The sequence below is a fragment of the Buteo buteo genome, chromosome 11, assembly GCF_964188355.1.
Source record: "Buteo buteo chromosome 11, bButBut1.hap1.1, whole genome shotgun sequence".
Classification (NCBI taxonomy): domain Eukaryota; kingdom Metazoa; phylum Chordata; class Aves; order Accipitriformes; family Accipitridae; genus Buteo; species Buteo buteo.
The window spans coordinates 26752956-26775377 of record NC_134181.1 but is presented as its reverse complement, the minus strand read 5'-3'; the positions used below and the strand labels follow the sequence as shown (position 1 = coordinate 26775377).

The 22422-nt window shown below is 56.6% G+C and overlaps 2 protein-coding genes across 10 annotated transcripts; both read right to left on the bottom strand.

The window, feature by feature from the left end:
• Positions 1-770: 770 nt before the first annotated feature.
• Positions 771-9609, bottom strand: SLC25A44 (solute carrier family 25 member 44). 7 transcript variants are annotated; one of them, XM_075040943.1, is made up of 5 exons: positions 9425-9609; positions 5453-5782; positions 4366-5101; positions 2236-2363; positions 771-1676 (listed from the first exon to the last, which is right to left on the bottom strand). In XM_075040943.1, the coding sequence occupies exons 3-5, from the start codon at positions 4985-4987 to the stop codon at positions 1485-1487; spliced, it is 942 nt and encodes a 313-aa protein (XP_074897044.1). In that variant the 5' UTR covers positions 4988-5101; positions 5453-5782; positions 9425-9609; the 3' UTR covers positions 771-1484. The 7 variants fall into 7 exon arrangements, 6 of the variants coding, with proteins under 6 accessions (XP_074897044.1, XP_074897046.1, XP_074897045.1 ...); XM_075040945.1 differs by having other exon boundaries at positions 5453-5562; XR_012652270.1 differs by adding an exon at positions 2804-2994 and having other exon boundaries at positions 1567-1676; positions 4366-5782.
• Positions 9610-10384: 775 nt separating this feature from the next.
• SEMA4A (semaphorin 4A) lies at positions 10385-16383 on the bottom strand. Of its 3 annotated transcripts, none has more exons than XM_075039534.1 (14): positions 16164-16383; positions 14872-15032; positions 14682-14744; positions 14495-14593; positions 13924-14032; positions 13689-13805; positions 13431-13561; positions 13164-13333; positions 12934-13084; positions 12486-12675; positions 12272-12387; positions 12014-12180; positions 11817-11929; positions 10385-11698 (listed from the first exon to the last, which is right to left on the bottom strand). In XM_075039534.1, the coding sequence occupies exons 1-14, from the start codon at positions 16300-16302 to the stop codon at positions 11064-11066; spliced, it is 2361 nt and encodes a 786-aa protein (XP_074895635.1). In that variant the 5' UTR covers positions 16303-16383; the 3' UTR covers positions 10385-11063. The 3 variants fall into 3 exon arrangements, with proteins under 3 accessions (XP_074895635.1, XP_074895636.1, XP_074895638.1); XM_075039535.1 differs by having other exon boundaries at positions 12934-13042; XM_075039537.1 differs by lacking the exon at positions 14495-14593.
• Between the last annotated feature and the right edge of the window lie 6039 nt (positions 16384-22422).

Sequence of the window (22422 nt, the reverse complement as noted above, 5' to 3'; positions counted from 1 at the left end):
GAGCCACACTTAGCAAGTCCCACGTGAAAAGACAGCTAAGAGCCTGGCAGCAGCCACAGTTCAGCAGGATCAACGCTACAACCAAGAATTCCTTGTTATGGCAGCAAGATGAACAGAGGCGGTGATACATCTCTTATTTGGAGGCGTATCTCTCACCTCTCAGACATACAACTAACTGGGATGAGCACCGTGTGTGGGCTGGCATCACGAGAGGCAAATCTCAAATACTGAGACCAGCAGAGTGAAGTCAAACAATCCCTTCATTCCCCCTCCCCAAAGAGCAGGCTCTTACTTCATCACTCGATTGCAAGTTTGCATCTGGTAAAAAACACAGACCATAGCTTAAGATTTTGATCCAGTAAGAGTGTGTAAAGAACCGTCCTTGCCCTTCCCAAACAGGATAAGCAGGATTTAAACTTACAAAATATTAGTGAACCATTACTTCTTATTCAATATGAACATGCCAATCAGGTTTGAACTGGATCAAAAGCCAGTACGAGCTTTTTTTTCTTCCCCACCTCACATCCAGTTGTAGCTCATATCACGTTCAGTTCTTGTCTCGGTGGCTGGCAGCACAGCAATCTGACACTTCCAAACTCTGCATCTGTTTGTGCTTAAACTAACTAAAGGTGGGAAGTGGCAGCAGCCACCCTGAACATGCAGTATTGACACTCACATTGAACAAGGCCACAGAACAACCACTCAGTCCCCCAGAAATCAGAATAAGCTGCCCTAAAATAAAATAATTAAATAACAACAGATTAAAAACATCGGTTAGGTGTCAAAATTGCCATCGGCTAATTACAAACAGCCAACTCAACTCCTAACTTGCCTATCAGCCAACTTGCTGTTTGAAGGATGAGAGATAGGAAACATTTTCCAAGAATATACAAAAAAGGTATGTACAGATCTACTCAAAATGCAGTAAATAAGGTCTTAAGTGGTTCCAGGTTACTCTCGTCTCACATCTTCTAGAAATACATGTGGGCGATTGGAGAAATTTACTTGTCTATTCTGTTCTTCCAGCTTCCCACAGTACAACTGCAATCAGCACCCAACCCACCAGAGGGCTCTGCTGCAGCCTGTTAGACTCCCCTCCTAGAAAGTTTGGCAAAGATTAAAATAATTTAAAGAATAAACTGGCTTTTTGCTTCAGCCAGTAAGTCTTTAATTTAAAAAAAGGGAATTAAGAACTTGCCAGGATGCATTCACACACCTGGCTGCTCTTGAATGAACTGTCACAGGCAAACAGCACATTGCCGAAGGTCACATTTTGATGGTTTTAAGCAGAAACAGCAGCAGAGCATTGTATTACAATCAAATCTGAAGAGGTGAATTGCAGTTGCTCTTGCTTCTGCCTTGTACTATGAAACCAGCTAGAGACAAAGGAGATGGCAGCTGCCTCTCCTCTACTCCCGAGCTTTCAACCGTGACGGTCCAAATTCGGAGGGTTCAAAGGAAGGTTTCTCTTCCACTAGCAGCCTCTACCAGTGTCTCGAATCCATCAGCTCCGGGCGGAGGCTCAGCTTCTTCAGAGTTTCATACCCCACCACGATGACGATGGTGGAAGGAGTGGCTGAGATGATGCGGGCAGAGAGGCCTTTAGTCAGGCCCCAGGGACCTTCCTCTGCCATGAGCTGTCTGAAGGTGAGGATGATGGAGCTCTTGCCTTCCACCTGCAAAGTCAGAACAAATATTCACCGAGCTGCCAGACTTCATGCCGAGCTGCTCTGGGGTTCTGCTCCAACTGAAGACTCTAGAGACTACAGATCAACCAGTCCAATAACCTTGCTCTCGTCTCCAGAACTCCCTGAGGGGAGCAGGGGGGAAGAAAGAAGTCCTACAGAGGCAGCAGTAAGTGGGATTCTTAGACCTGTCTCCTCCTTCCTCCCATCTGCCCCCATCTAGAAGGGGCTGGATCAACACGACAGCTCAAGTCTCACTAAAACTGACACTGCTAGAAGCACCTCTCCTTTTCTGAAGGATGCCACATCTGCTGGGGAACCTCACTTGAGCAGTCCAAGTAGGCAAAGCCAGCCTTGCTACCTGAGCTGCCTCCTATTAATGCCGAGTGCAAATTAAGCAGCATGATATCTAGGACAAAACAACCTACGAACAGAGAGAGAAGGGGAGCAGTTTACCTGAAGCCACAGAGATCAAAGAGCTGAGACCGAACCCCACCCCTACATCATGCTGTTGTTGCAGACAGACATGCCAAGCAGGCTGAGCTCTTACCTGAACCCGAGCCCTGATGACATCCATGGGGTTGGTGAGAGTGGAAGCTGTTGCAGCTGCAAGTGGCCCCGATATAGCTTGCAGGAGGAGATGGGGACAGTCTTTAGGAGTCAAGCTAGAAAGTTGTTCTGGGAACAGAAGAGAGAGAGTAAAGTTTCAGATGAGTGGCTGCTTATCAGTTCCTTAACTCCACCTGCTAATTTAGGCTGATTTGCAGTGGGCAGAATCCCTGATTTACAACCTGTCACCTCCTCCCACAGCATGTCTAAGTAGTGCTTTCTACATCAACCAGGAAGTTAGCAGAGCACAGGGAGCAAGCCCTTAAACACCCCAGCAGCTCAGTGCTCCATCATACAGCGTCTGATCAGCTCAAACACAGGCTCTCAGACTTGCTGGGCAAACAGGGCAGAATAAGCTTCTATGTCCCCAAAACAGAACATGGAAACAATCACCCCCCTTTAAAAGGCACGGGGGAAACCTTTACACCAGACTATCAGAAGCTGTCTGTAGAGGTTCGCACAGATCCAGAAAGCTGTCACTACCACCGAGCACACTGTCCGAGCGATACCTGTATGGCATCCTGCTGTGGGATCTCTAAGGAGATAAGCACTATGTACTGCTCATCCCAGGGATTTCCTCATTCTGCTCCTGCTACCTGGCAAACAGGATTTGAATCTCCCACACTTTTATTGGTTAAAGTTGTACAGAAGACAGTCCAAAAGTCCCAGTTTCTTCAGATGATGTGGTGGTTGTGTCTATCTGGCAAAAAAGAAGTTGCTCTGTTCACGACCCAGAACACTGATCTGAATCACTGCCAAAAGTGTACTTTGAGCCCCGAGGAAGGTTCAACGACCCCTGCTGCCAGCTGAGACCAGCACACTATCCAGGGACAGAGGACAAGAAAAGGCAGCCAAAGTAGAGATGTATTAACAGCTGGGGCTTAATTTTAGCATCATTTTGATTTCCACTGCAGAAGACTAGGTAAGAGAGCAAATATCTCAAAGAGGCAAGCTCCATTCTGTCCATATCAACTTGCTTGTTCTTAGAGGTCCACTTTTGAACTGTTTTGGCATGAAAGTCTTACAATTAATACAGTGGATCCTGGTATTAAAAATTGTTGACATAGAGAGTGAAGAAAGCGCTCCCAAAAAGTTCAGACTGGACCAACATCCCAAGCTGCTGTTGCCATTTAAATGCAGCACTGATGCATAACCAATGCTCCCCATTCTTACCAGAATGTGCCCACTCTGAAAAGCAAACTAGACATTCAAGACACCTGTATTTTTAAAAGCAGGTGATTTCCGAGATATACTTTAAGCCTAGTACAGTGAAATCCAAGCCTCTCACTATCATCACTTTTAGGCAGATTACTATTAGGTAAGTATTAGTCTAAAAACTACATGCAAAGCTGCATGACAGAAATCTAAAGGATTATCGGGGGGAAAAAGTAAATCTGAGCTGGCCAGCATCTTTAGTATTTGGGAACACCCTGAGGATTACCAGAGCTGAGCTAGGGAGAGAGAACATACTGTTAAGTGTAGTTTTATATCACAAGGCTTGGTGCCAGTTTTAAAGCTACAGAAACTGAAGCATGATCTTAAGACACAAAACCATGGAAGATTTGGCCTTTGTCTCCACCTATTGTTTGGTTTTGCTGAGATTTGTGGCTCTAGAAGTCTTTTTGCCATATACAAGACTGCCGAGTCCATGTGAACTGAAAGACGAACTATACTTGCATGGTGGCTTCAGAACTCTGCCCGATGCCAGACAACAGCCTTCGCCACTTCCAGGCAGAAAGTAAGCATTATTTGGGATTAGCGGAAGAGAAAGTTAAAGTAGATGCATCAAGTCCCTCTTGCCTAGAGCCATCTAGTTTTAAGTCCTCTAGCACTCAGACCCCTATTCTTTAACTCTGTATTTAAAAGACTGCTGCTCTGTTAAACTTCCACCCAACATCTGCAGAATTTGTTTAAATTGGATACAGCTGTTTGTTTCAAGACAGGTTCTGCTCCCTCTCTCTTTTTCTCAAAGAGAGAAAGCAAATCACACTGGGTCCACAGTTTCAGAGTCGATCTTAGGGGCTTCTAGGTCTGCTGGGATAAGACACATTCAAAGTCTCCGTTCACTTACCGGCATAGAAGTGGTAGAAGGGCCACCAGACTGCACTGTTGGGAATATAAGTGAGCAGCGAGGCCACATAACCCCTGTAGAAGCCTCTAAAGCCATCAGCCTTGAAAATCTGTACAATGATGTCCTTGGTTTGGCCAAAGACCAACATCCGCTTGCCATCTTGGTTCTGCACCTTAAACCTGCCCATGCTTTCCCCCTTCCTCTGCATCATGAGATGCTGGGAGATCACATCGATGGGCACCGTGATGCTCTGGGCCACCAGGGAGGCTGAGCCACCTGCCACCAGAGACTTCACAGCATTGTTGTTGTTGTACCGTGACACATACTTTCGAGTGAGCTCATATGTCGTCACATAGCACTGTCCAGATATCAGGGTGAAAGTGTTGACCAAAAAGCCACGGTAGAGCCCAGCTGTCCCTTCTGTCCGCAGGATTTTCACAAAAGCATCGAAAGTCCCATTGTATAGGCTCTTGCCCTTCTGAACCTGCAACCGTGTCCGGATGAGTGTGAAAGGGTAAACGCTCACCCGGATCATCATAGTCATGCAAATCCCAAACACGTAGAATTTCCTTTTGTCCAGGTGCTCCCACTCAATGATGGGGATGTTGCGTTTGTCTTCCATGACTCCTTGGAGTGGGGTAGGAGAGGTGGTATGTCCCAGATCTACCTCAAAAGTACAGAGCAGATCCAGGCTCAGCCCTCCTATCTTGACTGACTAGACTGGAAGTGCTGGCATCTGAAACGAGACACACTTTTCAGTAGATGATGAAGTACCTAAGTTAGCTAAAGCAGCCTATGTCACCTAACTTTGCTGATTTTCCGGAAGTACACAGAGAGCCCTTGCACAAACCGTTCTGCTGGCAGAGCAGTGGGACTGTAACCTCAGGAAGCAGGGCCGTATCACGTCGTTGATGGTGGCACCTTCTGATGTCACCGTAGCTATTTGTTAAACTCTAACAGCAGTCTGCATACATAGCAGTTCTCGCTACAGTTCCAGACTACTCTGCTGCAAAGCAAAGCTTGCCAGACTTTGCAAAGCAGTTTGAGATCCACAGAGAAAGAGCACTGCTCCAACAGCAAGCACTACCTTTTAACAAACACGCAGGTTTACGGATTGTCAACCAAAGCAGCTTCTCCCCAGTCATTCCGGGTTTGTGATGCTCCTAGATGTCAGGATGTCACTTTCAGTTCCAGGCTCTGTACAAAGGAGGAAGTGACAGGTCTCCATTTGCATTTCCAGATTCCCTGCACAAATTAGACACATTTTTCTGGGCATTTCCATTTCGACCTTCCTAAATCTGGAGGGTGATGCATGCCAGGGAAGGAGGAAGAGAAGGTCATGAAAAGAGGAGCAACGATGGGAGAACAAGGCAAATGCAAACAGCCACGTAGAGTCTCCACGCTGATGACCAAGACCCTGAAAAGAAAGTGTTAAAAATCACAGCCCAGGGATCTCTCAGGCGACCAATGCCTAACTGAGCTTTTCAGCGAGCAAAGTTCATCCTCACTTCCAATACTGCATCATCATTCTCGTATGGTAACACTCACAAACCTGCCATGCTTCCACTTTCCGCAGCATTCAGAGTACCAGGAACTGAGGGACAAGGAGGGGAGGTCCTGGTTCAGCCTCCACCAGCAGACCCTTCCTGAACCTGGCTCCTGCCCCTGATGCACTATCACTGTGTCTCATCCCACAGGCTGTCACATACTGGCAATCACAAACAACTGCTTCCCCAGGACAAGACTCTCAGTAGTTCCACCCCCCTCCTTTTTGGCTGTAATTTGCTCTAACTTGGTGCATGATTAACTAAGCTTGGCATAAGTGAACCTCCTTGCAGGGCCAGGCATATACAAGCAAAAAGAGAAGAGCATCTCAAAGAATCAACCCAGCATGAAACTGATTATTTCGCTGACCACAAGGACTTTCTTTCCATATCAAAAAAAGCCTACGAGTCTTCAGGAATAATAGACTGCTAAATTATTAGAAAGGGCTTGACTGCAGCTGCATCACAGCTTATATTCCAGGCTCTGGCAAATGGGCATTTGAAGTCTGTGCACAGGCACAAGCGGAACTGCTGGAGAGCAGAGCAATACCAAGTGGCTCCACTTGCAAATGCAGAAACTGGAAGAAGTGTGCCAAAACCAGAGATTTGAAAACAGATTCACTTTGAATCTAGACTGAGCGAGAACTCAAATTTAACATGAGATATGGTCAATGCCATACACCAATTTGGGGGCCATTTTACATTATCAGTGTAATGCAGAAAGGCCATAGCGTAAATGTCTACAAATTGCAGGCTTCATGAAGAGAGAGCTCAAACAGTCAAGAGCCATTTGATTTAGAAATGCAATAACAAAACAATGGGCGATTATTTACCTCTGGCACAGAGAAGAAATTACGATTATGAAATTATGGTGGGGAGGTAAGGGGGATGCTATTAACAGACCATTTCATTGCCTATCTGCCAACAAAATATTTGCTTAACATCAGCAAAGAGCGTTACAGGCTGCCATGGCTCCTGCTGATGGGCAGTGGAGTTAAAAATACCCAAGGGCATCCAGGTCCAACAGGGAGGGTGGGGGAAATCCTATTTCACCTAGTACAAAGAAAACTACACTTCATTGTTACAGTCAATTGACTTGACAGGTAACGCATAACAAATACCATGGCCTGTCTAAACAAAAGTCATTTTGCTTTAATTATAATTGCAGTATTATTGGTTCACTAATACAGGCATAATTAGACAGCATAAAGCTTCCTACACAGGAATTATCTGCACACAGTACCTACAAAAACATTATTTTGTTCTTGTTAGGAGCCCCACTAGCTTAATATTTTATTAAAAAAAAAAAAAGTCTAGCCAATGCAATTTCCTGGTGAAGCCTGAGGGTTTAGTCCATACTCCAAACTCCTCTGCCACCCAAAAACTGAACCATATGTAACAGAGCTCCCCACGTGAAAGATAAGGTGCACCTACTAAAAAGAATACTCATTGCTGCATAAGGAAAACAAATAAATAATAATAAAAAATGTATCCTTGACTTTTATTTAGTTTTATGTGCTATAGTGCTTTGTTTTTAGAATTTTAGCCATAACCTCCTTGAGGAAATAACTGTACTTTTTTTTGACTCTTACTAATAACTACTTTCATTCAGGATCTAAATTAGAAAGACAATGTCACTTTAATCCCAGGGCCCACAAGCAATCAAAGCCGTAAGTTCCTGCTGCGGGGAGGTGAAGATGGAAGGCATCCTGGCATCACCAGGCATGCTTTGATTTGACCACCACAGCCACAATTCTTGGTCTGCCAAGATGAGAGTTTTGCTGAGAGCGTTTATTCTTCCAGAAATTAAATCTAGGGCCTCACTCAGAGCAGTGAACCTGTTGCATCCAGTTTCAGCAATTCTTTGATGATCTTTCAAGTAATTTGGGGGAGATCGATATAAAAGTAATTGCTAAAACTCAAAAGAACTAATCTGGCCTCCAAAATGAAATACAAGTACACTAGCTTCCCTCCCAGGTCACGGAGCCATTCTGTACTTCAACACTTGAACAGTTTCCACGCCCAAACTACACTTCAATAGATCTATACACATGGTGACTTCTCACAAAGAATAGAAAAGCATTTCTTGAATTTCTGCCTAGAAATTAAAGCAGAGGATTACCAAACAGACTGTACCTGCTTCTGCTCTCTCGCTAGTTTGTGGTATGACCTACAGGATACTTTCAGTCTTCTAAACACAGGCTGCAACTTAGTATGACACTGCCCCCCCCCCCTCCCCCCCCCCGCAATTTATCTTCTTTTTAATGCAGCCCCATCAATCCATTCTCCAAACCATTTTTGCTGCAGCTGTACCTAAATACGATTCTTTGGCAAACAGAGACAGGGCCTTTGTGTACCCCTGGCCAAGGGTGTCTCCTGCTCAGCATACTAATGCCTTAGCATGACAGCCTGGGAACCATCCAGAAGCAGGCGGCAGGGCCGCCTTTCCAAGCCCCAACCACTATATGCGGTTGCCTGTGGAGATCCTCTCAAGTGGGAAAGCATGAGATCAAACAAATCCACTACAAGTCTCTCTGATTTGAAGGCTTTTATCTGTGCCACACTATACCAAACCTGGTCTAAGTAGGCAGCTCCATTTTCAAAGTCTTTTACTGTTGCACTCCTTAAATTTACCCCAGGGTGGAAGTGGATATAAAACCAGCCTCACTGAAGATCTGCAGTTCCTCTGCAAGCAGCTGTCTCTCTGTAAACGGTGAGGCAGAGACACTCTAAGGCCAGCACTTCCCAGAGCACCCACAGCCTCGCGTTGCCTTCCCCCCCGCCTCCTGTACGCAGAAGGCCGTGCGCAAGAGCTAGGCAGCTGGCACAGCAAACCACCCTCCTACCTTATAGATAAAGCCATCGGCGCTTACATTGGGCCAGACAAAAAAATCTGACGGGCTCTAAAGGTGACAAATGTGTGCGAAGCTTGGCACAGGACCTGCTCAAGGTCACTGAGTGGATCAGCAGCTGGGCAGACAAAAAGCCTTTCCCAGCACAGTGGTTTCAGGTCGCGGGCATGTCCTCCTCTCTCCCCCTGGCAGCTTTGCTTCCCGTAGCCCCGGAGGAGCAGGGAACCCCCATCCCCTTCCCCACCTGCCCCTGGGCCCCTCACCGCCGCAGCACCCGCCTCCTCAGCCAAGCGAGTCTTGAGCCAAACCACCTCCTCCAACCCTTCCCCGCTTCTCCGGCACGACCCGAAGCACACACACACACACACCCCGGCTCCCCCCACGCTTCGGCAGCCTGCCCCGGGTGCTCCCCATCACGTCCCCCCTGCCGCAGACCCCCACCGTCCCGCCCCACAGCCAGACCCCCCAGGGTCCCCCAAACGCTCCCAGCAGCCGCCCCCCCCCCTTCCCCTCCACCGTCCAACCGGCCCCTAGCCGGGCCACCACCGTTCTGCCCCGCCGCCACTCGCCCAGGCCAGGTCTCCTCCTCCCGCCCCACAACCGAGTCCCCCCCCCCCGTACCCGCCCCACGCCCCCAAGGCCCGGCCTCCGCCACGCTCTCACCTCAGGCCGGCGGGCGGGAGACCCCCGCCCCGTCCCGCCCCGCCGCCGGCCGGTCCCGCCGCCCCATGGCCGCTCTCCCCCAGTCGGCGGCCGCCGGCCGGAAGTGAACGGCGGGCAGAGCGTCGGGGCCTCGCGCGTCGCCCGAGCAATCAGCGCCCAAGTACCGGCGCCATCTTGGGGAAGGGCTGACGCCGCTCCGGAAGTGACTCCGCGTACTTCCGGCCGCAGTAAAGAGGACGGCCGCCCGCCGTGCCTAGGGAAGACGCGCAGGGGAGGGAGTGCGCATGCGCACGGCGGGAGGCCGCAGCTGCGCCCTCACCTTAAAGGGAAAGCGCCGAATTACAGCTCTTAAAGGGACAGCGGCACTTAACGGCTGGGTGCCACTCCTGTGTTTCCGGGGAAGAATTCCCGTGCTGGCTGCTGGAAGGGCAGAGGGCGCAGCGAGGTGGGGAAAACAGCAGAGATGCATCGAAAGGAAGGGAGTGATGGGCAGCTGTAAGAGGGCCGTTTCCCCCTTCCTGTGGGGTGGGGTGTGCCCCCGTCCCCCGGGTCCTCGCCCCTCGTTGCACATGCACACCCTGCACCCCCCCCCCCCCCCACTGCACGTGCACACGCGTTCCACCCCCAGGTTGCACATGCATGCGTAGTTGCGCCCTTGCACGCCCCTGTGTTGCACGTGAACGTGCGCTCCCCGCACGCATGTTGCTCCCGTGCACATCTCGCACACCCTTGCCTGGCACGTTCCACAGACATACTGCAGACGCACGCACGCCTTGCACGCCTCCACGTCGCACAGATGTGCAGGTGCACTCACGCTTTGCACACCCCCCAGGTTGCACAGACGTGCACGCACGTGAAGGCCTGAGGCTGAGGGGGCCTGGCGTTGCCCCTCTGGGGCTGCTCCTTGGGCCCAGCAGCACAATGCAGTAGCTTTTCCTTTTTAATAAAAAAAATCGCATGTACAAAGAGCAGGAAAATTTACAGCTGGTTTGTCTTAAAAAAAAAGAAGGCTCAACATCATCAAAAAAAGCAGTGGGGGCCAACCCTGGGGTGCAGCTGGGGCAGGGGGGGCTCCACCACCTTGGTTGTCTGGGGGTCAGGGTGATGTGGTGTTGTGGGCCCCCCTCCAGCACCCAGGGCGGTGGGGAGCAGGGTGGGGAGGTCTGGCAGCATAGGGTGGGTGCCTGTGGGGTCACCCCGTGGAGCCCATCCAGGCTCAGCTTTCCCCATTTTGGAGCTTTTATGGATCCCAGTTTTTTTTCCTGGGGTGACACCAGTGTCAGCATCCACTGACTCTGCCCCGTCCCCACCCCATGTCCTTGCCTGATGGCCACATCCTGCCCTCGGCCCCATGGCTTTGCCCCACGGCCACGTTCCTTCTCTGTGCCCACGTCCTTTCCCTGTCCCCATGTCCTTTCCTCACCTCCCACCCCACCTCCTTGCCTCATCCCACCCCCTTGCTGCCTCCCCCGCTGCTCCCAGGGGCCCATCCCACCCTGCTGCCCCTTGCCACTACCCCAAAATGTTACCTTATGTTAAAACATGTGTATTAAATTAAAAAAAAAACCCCAAACTTCACATTCATATCATCTCCCACAGCCTACTGCTTCCCCACAGGCTCCCCGACCCAGTGGCGGCGTCATGCCGTGCCCCCCACCGGGACGTGGAGCCTGTTGTTATCGACATCGATGTCCCCATCAAGCTGGGGGCAGCAAGCACGGGAGCCTTCCTCCTCCTCCTCCTCCTCCTCGGTGGGGACTTCGGGTGCTGAGGGCTCTCCGGTCCCCCCATTGAGGGGTACCTTCTCCCGGCGCTGGGATGGGGGGCTATGGGGCGCACTGCACCCCCGTACCTTGCTCCTGGCTTTGAGCTGGTCGTGATAGGCGAGGAGGGCCAGGCAGGCGGCAGCGGCCAACGTGACAGCCAGCAGCACGGTGACGGTGACAAACTGGGGCCAGTAAGACCGGGGGGTGCCGGGGACTGAAGACCCCCAGGCCAGCTCCTCCTCAGCCAGCTCGTCCAGCTGGGGGGCCACCCCACTGGGGTCCTGTAGCTGGTAGTGAGCCACGGTCCAGGTGTAGCCGTTCTCAGTGGCCCGGCATTTGTAGGTGCCAGCAGTCCCTCGTTGCATGATGACCACCAGCGTGTGGTTAGGCAGCAGCGCCGTGTCCCCCCGGCCCCCCGGGCCGCCGGGCTGCTGCCAGCTGTAGTTGGCCAGGGCGGAGCGGCGGGGGCACCGCAAGTAGACCACAGCGTTAAGCGGGGGGCTGAGCCCTGCGGGTTGCGGAGAGGGAGAGCAGGGTGATGCAGTGCACCCCATGTGCCCCATCCCTCCCTCCAGTCCCGGTCCTGCTGCACCACCCCCCCGTCCCGCCATGCCCCCATACTCAACTCTCTGCTACGGGATCGTCCTGTGCCCCCCAGGTTCGGGGCATGGCCACACTCCTCCCGCGGTGGCACATGGTGGCTGGGCTCCCCCCTTCGACGTCCTGCAGCCACGCGCTCCTGCGACCAGGAGAGTGGCATCAGCATCCTGGTGCCCGCTGCACCCCCCCTTCCCATCCTCATCCTGCCGCCTCCCCAGCTCACATGTCCTCGGCGGCGGCGGCACGGGTAGGCTGGCAGGATCCCTCAAGGCTGTACCAGGCGCAGTATGGGTCCCGCGCCAGCACGCACTCGGCGCAGCTCCGGTGCAGGCTGCAGTTGGCCAACGGGACTTGGAGAACACCGCTGGAGTAACCCACATAGAGGATGCCCTGGGGAGGGAGAGGTGCCGGGCTGAGCCTCCCCCCCTGCCCTCCCCATGCCGGGCTTGGGGTGGGCTGTTGGGTCATCCGCATTGCCTACCTTCCCCGGGGCCAGCAGTAGGTTCTTCACCGGTTCTGGTCTCTCGAAGAGCTGGATGCTCTCCACGATGTGAGGACCCTCGGGCAGCTCCACCGCTTTGTGCAGGAAACCCTCCGCTGCAGGGGAACAGGGGACATCACTGGTGTTTTGGGGGGCCAAGGGAAGGGTAGGAGGGGTGACCAGGTACCCCGTGTGTACCCCCATGTAAACCCACCTGTGGCCAGGAACATGACGCGGTAGGTGGCCCCCGAGATGCCACGAGTCTCATCCACCGCGATGCGTGTGTACGTGATGTCCGTCTTCACCAGCAGTGGCTGCCCCTGGGTGGGTGTCACCTTCCCGTCCATTAGGAAATGGTCCTTCATGAAGGTGAGGGCTTTGTCAGAGGAGGGACCCATGTAGCACTGCAGGGAGAGAGGAGTCAGCGCTGGCATGGGAAAACTGAGGCACAGGGAGCGGGGGGGGACGCACCACCAGGCTGCCCTGTGACAGCATCAGTTGGGTGCAAAGGGAACCCTCCCCCTTTCCCATCCCACCTGCACTACCACCACCATCTCACCCCAGTGCCAGCACACAGGGCAAACTGGGACAGACAAGCCCCTCCCCATGGGGATCAGCATCATCCCCTGGAGGGTCTTATCCCCGAGGTAGGCAGCACTCACGCTGCCAGGCCGGGGATTCATGTCGGGGCCACCATAGACCGTCCAGCGGGAGCTCTCCTTGTTCAGCTCCTTGTACTTGCCCTCGAAGACCTTTTCCAGAGCCTCCTGACTGTAGGCACAGACGGCTGCGCTGCCCGCCCTGCCCGCCTGCCTGCAGGGACAGCAAAGTGGGCATGGGGAGGACGTGGGCCCCCACTGCACCTGCAGCACCCCTGGGTGTCGGGACTCACCACTGTGAGGTGAAGACGGCGTAGAAGTCAGCACCGCCGTCACGGCGGGGCAGGGCGAAGGCGTGATGGATGACATTGAAGGGGAAGTGGCCGGGTTGCGAGCACACCAGCTGGGCCTTCAGGAACGTCGTCCACTTCTTTTGCAGCACCTTGTCCCCGCCGACATCACTCTGTGGGAGCCGGGAGGATGCTCAGCCCCGGGGTGACAGGAGCTGGGTACCCTCATCATCTGCCATCATCGTCCTCTGTTGTCGTCCCTGCACCCACCTTGCAGACACGGGCCACCCGTGGCACCAGAAGCCGCTCGAAGAAATCAAACTCATCGGCTGTCTCCTCGAAGAAGAAGTAGACTTTGTCGTCTCCAGGGATGCTGAAGGAGGCCACGAAGGCGGCGTCAGCTGTGGGGCACAGCCGGGGCAGATAGGTGAGGAGGTGGAACGAGGAGGGGGCTGCTGTGGGCACCCCCTGGCACGGGGAGGGTGAGGGGGGCTAAGGGGGCCTCCCAAGGACCATCTCCCTGCTCACCTGACAGCCAGCGGAGGAAGGCGTCCGTCTTGAGCAGGGTCCGGCTGCCCAGTGAGCGGGAGATGATGGGCTCGTTGCCCTGAAAGTTGTTCATGGTGCCAGCGTAGAGCTCGCCATCTGCTCGGGGACAGGGTGGGGGTGAGCCGTGGCAGGGAGACACCCCCACACAGTGTCACCCTCCACTCCATCCCAGGGATGGGTGCTCACCCGTGGGGGCCACTGGCCCCGTACTCACCCACCAGCAGGGCCGTGTAGGTGTGCTGGGGGTCAAAGGGGCACTGGCCCTTCCCGTCCAGGAAAGGTTGTCCTCTGCCGCTGGACATTAGTGTGAAGTTCTCCAGTTGCTGTGGGAAAGGGGAGAAAAACCAACCAATGGAGCTAAAACAAAGCCCAAATCTGCAAGAAATGGCTGTGTACTCCCTCCGGCCTGTGGGGAAGCTGCAGTGCTCACCGCATGCTCAGCAAGTGGGGAAACTGAGGCAGGACAGGCTGCCTGGGGTCACCTGAGGGAACTGGGACCCAAAACCAGGGATTTACCATCTGCATCGGACCCGGCAAGTGAAAAGGCGCTGGCAGCCATGGTTAGAAACATCATGGGCTCCTTTAGTGCATGAAACTCAAAGGTGCACCTTGGTGGTGGGGGGCACCCAGCTCCCCACATCCCATGGGGCTTCCCATGATGCAATTAGCTCAAATCCCCCATCCCGCTGGGGCTCCTGGGCCAGTATTTTGCGGTTCTTCACGGCAATGCCACATGTCTGGAGACCCCCCCCTTGTCTCCGTCCTTGGCTGGTGGGGACACTCACGATGTAGGTGCATGCGGGGCTGAAGGCGTAGGTCCCGCAGACGTAGAGGTGGGTCTGGTTCAGGGCCACAAGGACCCGAATGAAGTTGAAGCACTCAGTCTGGGGGGGAGCGGAAGAGCAGAGGCAGGGGATGAGCATCCCCGCAGCTCTGTGGGACCCCCTGAACCCCCCCCTGGTGCTTTCTCACCTCCTGGCTCTTCTTCTTAAAAGCACACTCGGAGATTTTCTCGGCCGTGGGTCCCCACATTATCTGCGGAGGGAAGGGAGAGGGTCCACAACTGCTGAGCCAGGCCACAATCGCACAGCCCAAGTAGGGAAACTGAGGCACAGCAGAGGGCACCCCCGCCCAGCCTCCCCAAAAAGCAGCTGCTGCTCACCGAGGCTTTGGCACGGATGCTGCCTGGGGTGCCGACGGTCAGGGCCAGCACCCGGTCACGGGCCCCCACGTACAGCTCCTCCTCGCTCTCATGCAGGAGGAAGATGTCGTAGTGGGAGACGTTGTCCTGGCTGAAATGGGTCAGCGTCCGTCGGGGGTCCCCTGGCATGAGCAAAAGGGGATGATGGGGACCAAGGGACACACAGACACATGGCCCAGCACCACCACCACCACCACCGTCAACGCTGGGCGGATGTGGCAGCAGCTGCCATTGCGGCTTGTGTCACCTCTTACATAGGAAATGGGGTGCGTTGCTTCCCCAACGGCCCCCCCATTGCCATCTTTACTTCCCCCTCCAGGTCCCCACCTCCCCACTGCCCCCTCTGGGTCCTGCTGCAAGAGCTGAATGTCCCCAGGCTGCAAAGCCCACGCATCCCTCACCCTCTGATGCTGCTTTGCTGTCCTGTAAGAAATAGAGTGCTTTTTTCCTTGTTGGGCTGCAAGCTGTGCCCGTGATGCTTTGTGGCCATGGCTGTGGGGTGATGCTCCAATTGGGGGATCCACCACCCCAAGGTGCCAGCCTATGGGGGGTTACAAGCCCCCACGGTGCCCACAAGCACAGCTGGGGCTGGAGGCTTCTTGTTTGCCTCTGCCAGCCACCGAAACAGGGAAAAAGAAAAGGGAGATTTTGCAGTTCTCAGAATGGCTGCGTGGGGAAGGGGAAGTGGCAGCATGGGCAGGGACCTCATGAGGGCACAGCCCTGCCATGGGGGCACAGATCTCTCCCGCCTGCCCAAACGCCGCCATCCCACAGCACTGCCAAACCCCTTTCTTTGCCACCTGCCATTTGGCTGAACACACAGGCAGGACGCGGTGCCCTGTCCCATCAAGGAGGCAGCCTTCCCTTTCCAGGGTGGCCCTGGGCAGATCCCCAGGTGCCAGGTGGGTCCCAAAATTGCTCTGCTAGAGCTGGCACCCTGGGGTACACCCAGCTCCCACTCCCAAAGGTGTTTGGGTCCCAACCGGCCTCATCCCATCTGACTCCACGGCAGCCCCGTAGCCATTTGCATCGCCCTGCTGCCACCAGCACCCGTCCCCTGCCCCAGCCCTGTGCAGGGCTAACGAGAGGGGTAACGAGATGGGAAGGCTGTGATGGAGAGCAGCCCGTGGGTCCCTGATGCTGGGTGCTCAACCCTGGGGACAGATGCTTTCAAGCCGATGTTGTCCCCCCCCACAACCCAGCTTGTCCTCATCCCCTCCTCAGCCATTTTGCTCTCTCAGTGTTGTACTCACCGCTGGGGAAGGTGATGCGGGGCAGGGGCTCGGCGCAGAGCATGGCAGCTGGCATCACCACACCGCAGAGCAGGCGGAGGGCAGCTCTGGGCATGGCGGGGGGTGGCAGGGATGCACCCCTCGAAGGTCCCAGCACCATCCCTGCGGGAAGAGAGAGGCTTAGGGCAAGTGCCGTCACTGAGCGGAAACCAGAGGGGGGAAGCCAGCAGCCAGCACGGGGGGGGGGCCATGGGGCCCCGGTGCCTCAAACCGTGGATGGCCCCTGAATATGGGCGAGAGCTTGCCACCGCCATCCCGGCAGAGGTAGAGACGTCCCCACACACTGCTGGGCTCCCTGCACCAAGACCTCCCTGGCACAGGGGTGTCCAGATGCTCCTGCCTTTGCCCCTGCAGAGCCCCACAGCGCCCACCCCCATCAGGGATTCCTCTGTGCAGCTCCATCAGCAGCCCGAGGGTCCAAAAACTGGGGGGCGGGGGGATGGGACACCCTGCACTTGCAGCTCTTTTTTTGCAGCTCTTGCTGGAAGCAATGGAGAAACAGCAATGTCTCAAGAACCGTGTGGTCCCCAGGACCCCTTGCAGGCAGCCACCTTGTTCCCCAGCGAGCGGCATTACCTCTCCGGCGGGTGAGGACAGAGCTGGCTCACCTCCGTCCTTGGAGCATCAGCACCTGGCAGGCGCCTGGCCCCAGGGAGCTGTGGCCAGAAGACCCCCACAGACCCATGCCCAGTGCCTGGCCAAGGTCCGGCCGTGCTGCCAGGCTTCCAACCCGGCTCGTGGCAGGGCTCGCTGCGGCCCAACCCAGCCCTGTGTTGCTTCGCCGGGGACTGGGAACCAGAAAGTCCTGCTGGAAGAGGACGAGCCTCAGCAGGTTGGGGCAGCGGGCGCCTGCTCCTGCCTCGCCTGCATTGCACTCCAAAGGGAGGGCAGCGAAGCCTGGCGGAGGGAGTCGGGATGGGAGCTGGGGTGCTCTGCTCCTCCGACTGGGGTGCTCAGGGGGAAATCGGGTGCCCGGATGCTTGGGTTCCCTTCCTGGCTTTGTGGAAATCTTTGGGGTGAAAGCAAAGCAATGTCGTTTCTCCTTCTGTGACGGTGAGGATCGACAGCGGGTCTGAGCATCACACCCACAAACAGACCCCTGGGGCTGATATCGCCCCCCCCCCAAAGAGCCCATAGCTGTCCTCGCTCCCTGCAGGCTCCATCCTCCAGCCCAGGCTGCTCTGGGACAGCTGTGGGTGAGAAACCCACCGAAGCCAAAGCCACATCTGAGGTACCCCAATATCCCACTCCAGACAAGGCTGAGGAGCATCCTGCCCCATCAGGGCCTCCTTACCTGCCTCCCCCGGTGCCACCATCTGCCCGCTGGGACACCAAGCCCCGGGAGGGCAGCGCTTTCCCCGCCACCTTGCTTGGCTGGGACAGAAAGCTCCTTGTAAGCACAGAAACTAGGTTACTCTGCCCCGGATTTCCCACTTGGTGAAGGGTTGGCTGAGAAACAGGGCCGCACGGAGGCTTGGACCGGCCGCATTGTTCTGCCCTGGGCTGGAGCCACCAGGGCCGGCAGAGGGGGAGGAGGGATGGGAAAGGGAGCAGAGGCTCCTTGGTGAGGCTGAAGGCTCAGGGGAACGTGGCAGGGCTGGGGAAAGCCCCCAGAGAGTGTTCCCCTGGCACAAGCCAGCTCTGATACAGAGTGTGAAGTGAGAGCAGCCTCAAGGCTGCTCCAGTGACATGGGGAGCCGAAGCTCTGTCACAGCCCTGTCCCTCTTCCTTTCTGGGTCCCCTGGCCAAAGTGGTCGGGGGGGGACATGCGGGGGATGGGGGGAGCGTTACAGCCTCCCTGCATAGGATTTGGCACGTGAAAGCCAGTGTTGCCAAGTGCCTCTCAACATCTGGGTGGTTTAGTTTTCCCTCATGCTTTTGGGTTCACCACAGTCGTGGCTCCATGGGACTTCGTTCCCTGTCCCACCCACTCTCTAGATTCCCTCCAAGCCAGGGAATATTATGCTGCCAATAAACACACATCCTCCTTACAGAGTGGTTTAACCTGCCCTGGGAAAGAGCCAGACCCAGCCTCTGTGCTCAGCAAGGTGAGACACGATGGCGCAGGACAGACGTGAAGCTGGTGGCCACATTGGCACTGATGTCCTGCCTGCCAAGACTTTCCCCATGCCTCAGTTTCCCGGGCAGCTGGGAACTGGGGTCCCCTTGCAGCAGGGAAATGTGTGGTCCTTCTCTGCTGCTTGATGCTAACCCCCTGCCCATGTCCCCCACCCCAGGAGTATCCCGGTGGCATGGCAGGGGGTGTGGGGATGCTTCCAACACCCAGGCAGAAGTCAGGGGCTGGAGCAGCCTGATTCAGACTGGGGGAGGCTCCTTCAATCCACCCCCAGACCCAGAGCAGGAGTGAGGGGGGCAGGAATGGAAAGCAAGGGGGGGGAGTGTGGGGAGGTGCAGTAAGGATATGGGAAGATGCAGGGGAGGAAACTGGGGGTGCAGTGGGAGATAGGGGAGGGATTCAAGAGGAATGCAAAGGGCAGGATGCAAAGGGTGGGGACAGATGTGGGGCAGTGCAGGAAGGAGACAGGAGGATGCGCAGGAGGGAATTGGGGGGGGAGAGGAGATGTGGAGAGATGCAAAGGAGCTATGGGAAGAAGAAAGGGGGATATGGGGGGGGCAAAGGCAAGGCTGCAAGGTAGGCGGATGCAGGGATTCTCTCCCTGGCCTTGGGATCTCAGCCCCTTTGTCACTGCCTGGCAGCATCAGAGCTGGGGGGGTGTGTGTGTGTGTGTGTCCCCAAAGCCCATCCCCGCTATGGCGACTGCCCCCAGCCCTGGCTCAGCCTCACCCCCCCCGGGGAGGCACCCCCAGCCCGGCCCCAGTCCCGGTGCGGCGGTACCGACCTGTGGCAGCCCCCGCGCCCGGGCGGCCGGGAGGGTCTGGAGGGACCAGCATCCCTGCGGGGCCACCGGATCCTGCTCCCGTCGCCATGGCTACGGCTTTACCTCGGCCGCCGGCTCCGGCTGGCCTTCACCCCCCCACACCCCCCCCCGCAGCCACACACGGACACACGGACAAGCTCGACAGACGGACACACGGCTGCGCACCCTGGGCTCGTGCATAGGCACGGGTGGGCGCACACCGGCATGCTCACCGGCACCGACAAGCACAGACCTACACACGCGTGCACACACGCATGACTGTGCACACCCACCCCCCTACCCCCCCCCGCCGCAGATGTGGACAGACGCAGACACCCCACATGCACACAACTGCGCACCCACGTGTGTCCCCTCCGACGCCCCTCTTGACATGTTCCTGTGCCCTCGTAACGACACCGTGTCCCTGCACCCCATCTCTGCACCTTCATATCCACACCACATCCCTGCACCCCATCCCTGCCCACCATCTCTGCACCCCCATATCCACACTGCATCCCCAAATCTGCACTGCAGCTCTGCACCCCCATCCCCCTTCCCCATATCCACACCGTATCTCTGCATTCCTAAATCTGCACTGCGTCCCTGCACCCTCATCCCTGCACCCCTATCTCTGCATCCCTGTCTTTATACTGCATCTCTGCACCCCATCTCTGTGCTCTCATACCCACACCGCATCCCTGCACCCCCATCTCTGCATCCCCATATCTACATTGCATCTCTGCATCCCCAAATCTGCACTGTGTCCCTGCACCCCCATCCCTGCACCCCCACCTCTACAGCCCTGTCTCACCCCCCCCCATCACCACTCACCCGGCCCAGATGAGCCGTGCTGGTTCTGGCTGCCTATGCTACCTGGCTTTGGGGGGGGGGTCCCAGAAGGGGGTTGGGGCCCAGCTGTGGTGCTACCAGCAGCTGCCAGGATCTGGTTCTGAGTGGGCCACATTTATCCCCACACTGCCATAGCACCTGCAGCACCCAATTTTGGTTGATGGCACTGCCCCCTCTCGAAACTTCCCTTGCGGGAAACTGGCCCAACTGGCGCCAGCAGATCCCACTTCTCCTTTGGAACCTGCCCTCCTTCCCCTTCCTGCCTGTGTGGGAGTGGGGTGCCCTGAGCCCTGAAACAGGATCCACCACTATTGCCGCTTCCTCCCTCTGCAACAGCCTTCCCTGCATGTCCTCAGGTGAGTCACTTTGTCCCCAGCCTGCAATTGCACAACCATGCATGAGGTGCCCAGGACAGGTGCCAGCCCTGCTGCTTTGCACAGGCTGGGGTGCCAGTATCAACACCCCCAAAAGCAGCGAGCTGGGAATGGGCCCAACCAAGGGCCCCTTTCCACCCCATGCTGGGATACATGTCCTGCCCAGGGCTGGGGAGCGGACCCAAGTGCCCCCTTGGCTGCCCGCCCCCCCCCCCCCCCCCCCCCCCCCCCGCACCGTTTCTGCTGCCCTGGTTCCCACAGGGCTCCGGAAGTCAGGAGCGTTTCCCTGGGAGTCGTAAGGAGCTTGTCCCTCTTGCCTGCCAGCACTGGAGGTTTAGCCGAAGCCTGCTGCAGGGAGGCAGAGCTGCCCTGGCCCCCCTCCCACCCCAACGGTTGAGCTGTGTCCCCCCACTCCTGTCTGGTCCCCCCAAGGGTGCTCTGTGGGTGTCTCAAGACATGCAGCACCTTGGGGTGCAACCTTGGGGGGGGCGGCAGCGGGCACAAGCTCACATTTTAAACTACCCTTGGGATTAGTGGGGCGGCCTGACCTTAATCCCCCCGGGCACGCGGGGGCCTGGAGGGGGCCAGTGTGGGGCTCGCAGGGCCCTCAGCACCCGCTCAGCCATGGGCCAGTCCGGTAAACCCCAGTGGCTGCCAGATGTCTGGGTCAGTTCTGGCTCTACCCCATCCCAGTGATTGCTCCAAGGCTCCCCTGTGCTAGATTTTTTCCCCCCCTAAAAGCCTGATGATACCCAGCGTGTGCGCCCCTGTGTTTGGTTGCCATGCTCCCACCCAGCCGTGGACCCCAGGGTGCGTCTGCAGAGACCCTGCTACTCAGCACACAAGTGAGCAAGGCTGGTTCATGGCCCCCTGCTCTGGGCTCTCATTTCCCTCTTGCCAGCTTCCCAGGGGAGCCCAGAGCCAGGCTCAGCCCTGCGGAACTGCAGGAGGAGCTGGAGAAACCTACCCCTGACTCTGTGCTTCGGCTGAAGCGGGGCTGGAGTTCTGTCACAGGCGCTCTTGTGCATGGTCCCTATAGGCTGTGCGAGGTCCCCGTGGGCCATACACACTCCCCGTGGGCGGTGCAAGATCCACCCAGGCTGTACAAGGTCCACATAGGGGGTGCAAGGTCCACATGGGGCTGTGCAAGGTCCACATGGGATGTGTATGGTCCCCATGGGGCTGTGCAAGGTCCCCACGGGGCCATGCGGGGATCCCACAGGTTGTGCGAGCCATGGGGCACCGAGGGTGGCAAAGGGGCACGGAGCAACGCCACCAGCTCAGCCCTTCTCTGGCGTGATCCTGCCGTGCCAGGACGCCTGGGTCCCTTGGGGGGGTGTGGGGAGGACCCGTGACATTTCCCCTTGCCTCCTGACCTAATTTCTCCCCGAGCATGGCTGGGCAGGAGCACGAGGTCCCAGCAGCGTGGTTGGCTTCCCCCTGCCATTCAATAACCCGCTATTTTGGGCACAGCCTCATGACTTTTGGGACCCGGTGGTGAAATGGCTCGGGGTCAGGCTGGATTCCCACCTCAGGGCCAGACGTGGCACAGAGGGGACACGCTGCAGCTCCTTGGCATTGCCGGCTGCGCAGGGTACCTGTCCTGGCATTGTGGCGCTGGCATCCCTGAGCTGGTGGAGAGACAGGGAGGGGCAAATGGGGCACAGAACGAGGGTGGCACTGGAGCCAGTTTGTCACCTGCCACCCTGCGAACACCCACCTCTGAGATCCACCACTGTAACCCACCTTCCTGCGAGGGGACACGGGTACCTAGCTGGGCCCCCACAAGTCAGCACAAAGCTGGAAGGTGGCAGCAATGCCCCGGAGACCCCTTGGCACCCCCTGCCCTCGCAAGGCTCAGCCCTGCTTGCACCCAAGTCCGAGGCGATGTAAACCCGCGCAGCTGGGGTGACCCAGGCATCCGAACACTGGGGTGGGGGGTACCCCAGGATGGGCACCCTGGGCACCTACCTGGCTGTGCCTGTGCCCCGGCCGCCTGCCCGTGCTCGCTCACATCGCAGCTCCCCGGTGCTGTGCCGGGTAAAGCCGATTACGTGGCGGCTTTACAGCTCTCTCCTTCTCCCCGGCGTCTCCTCCCGCCTCACTCCAGTGCCTGGC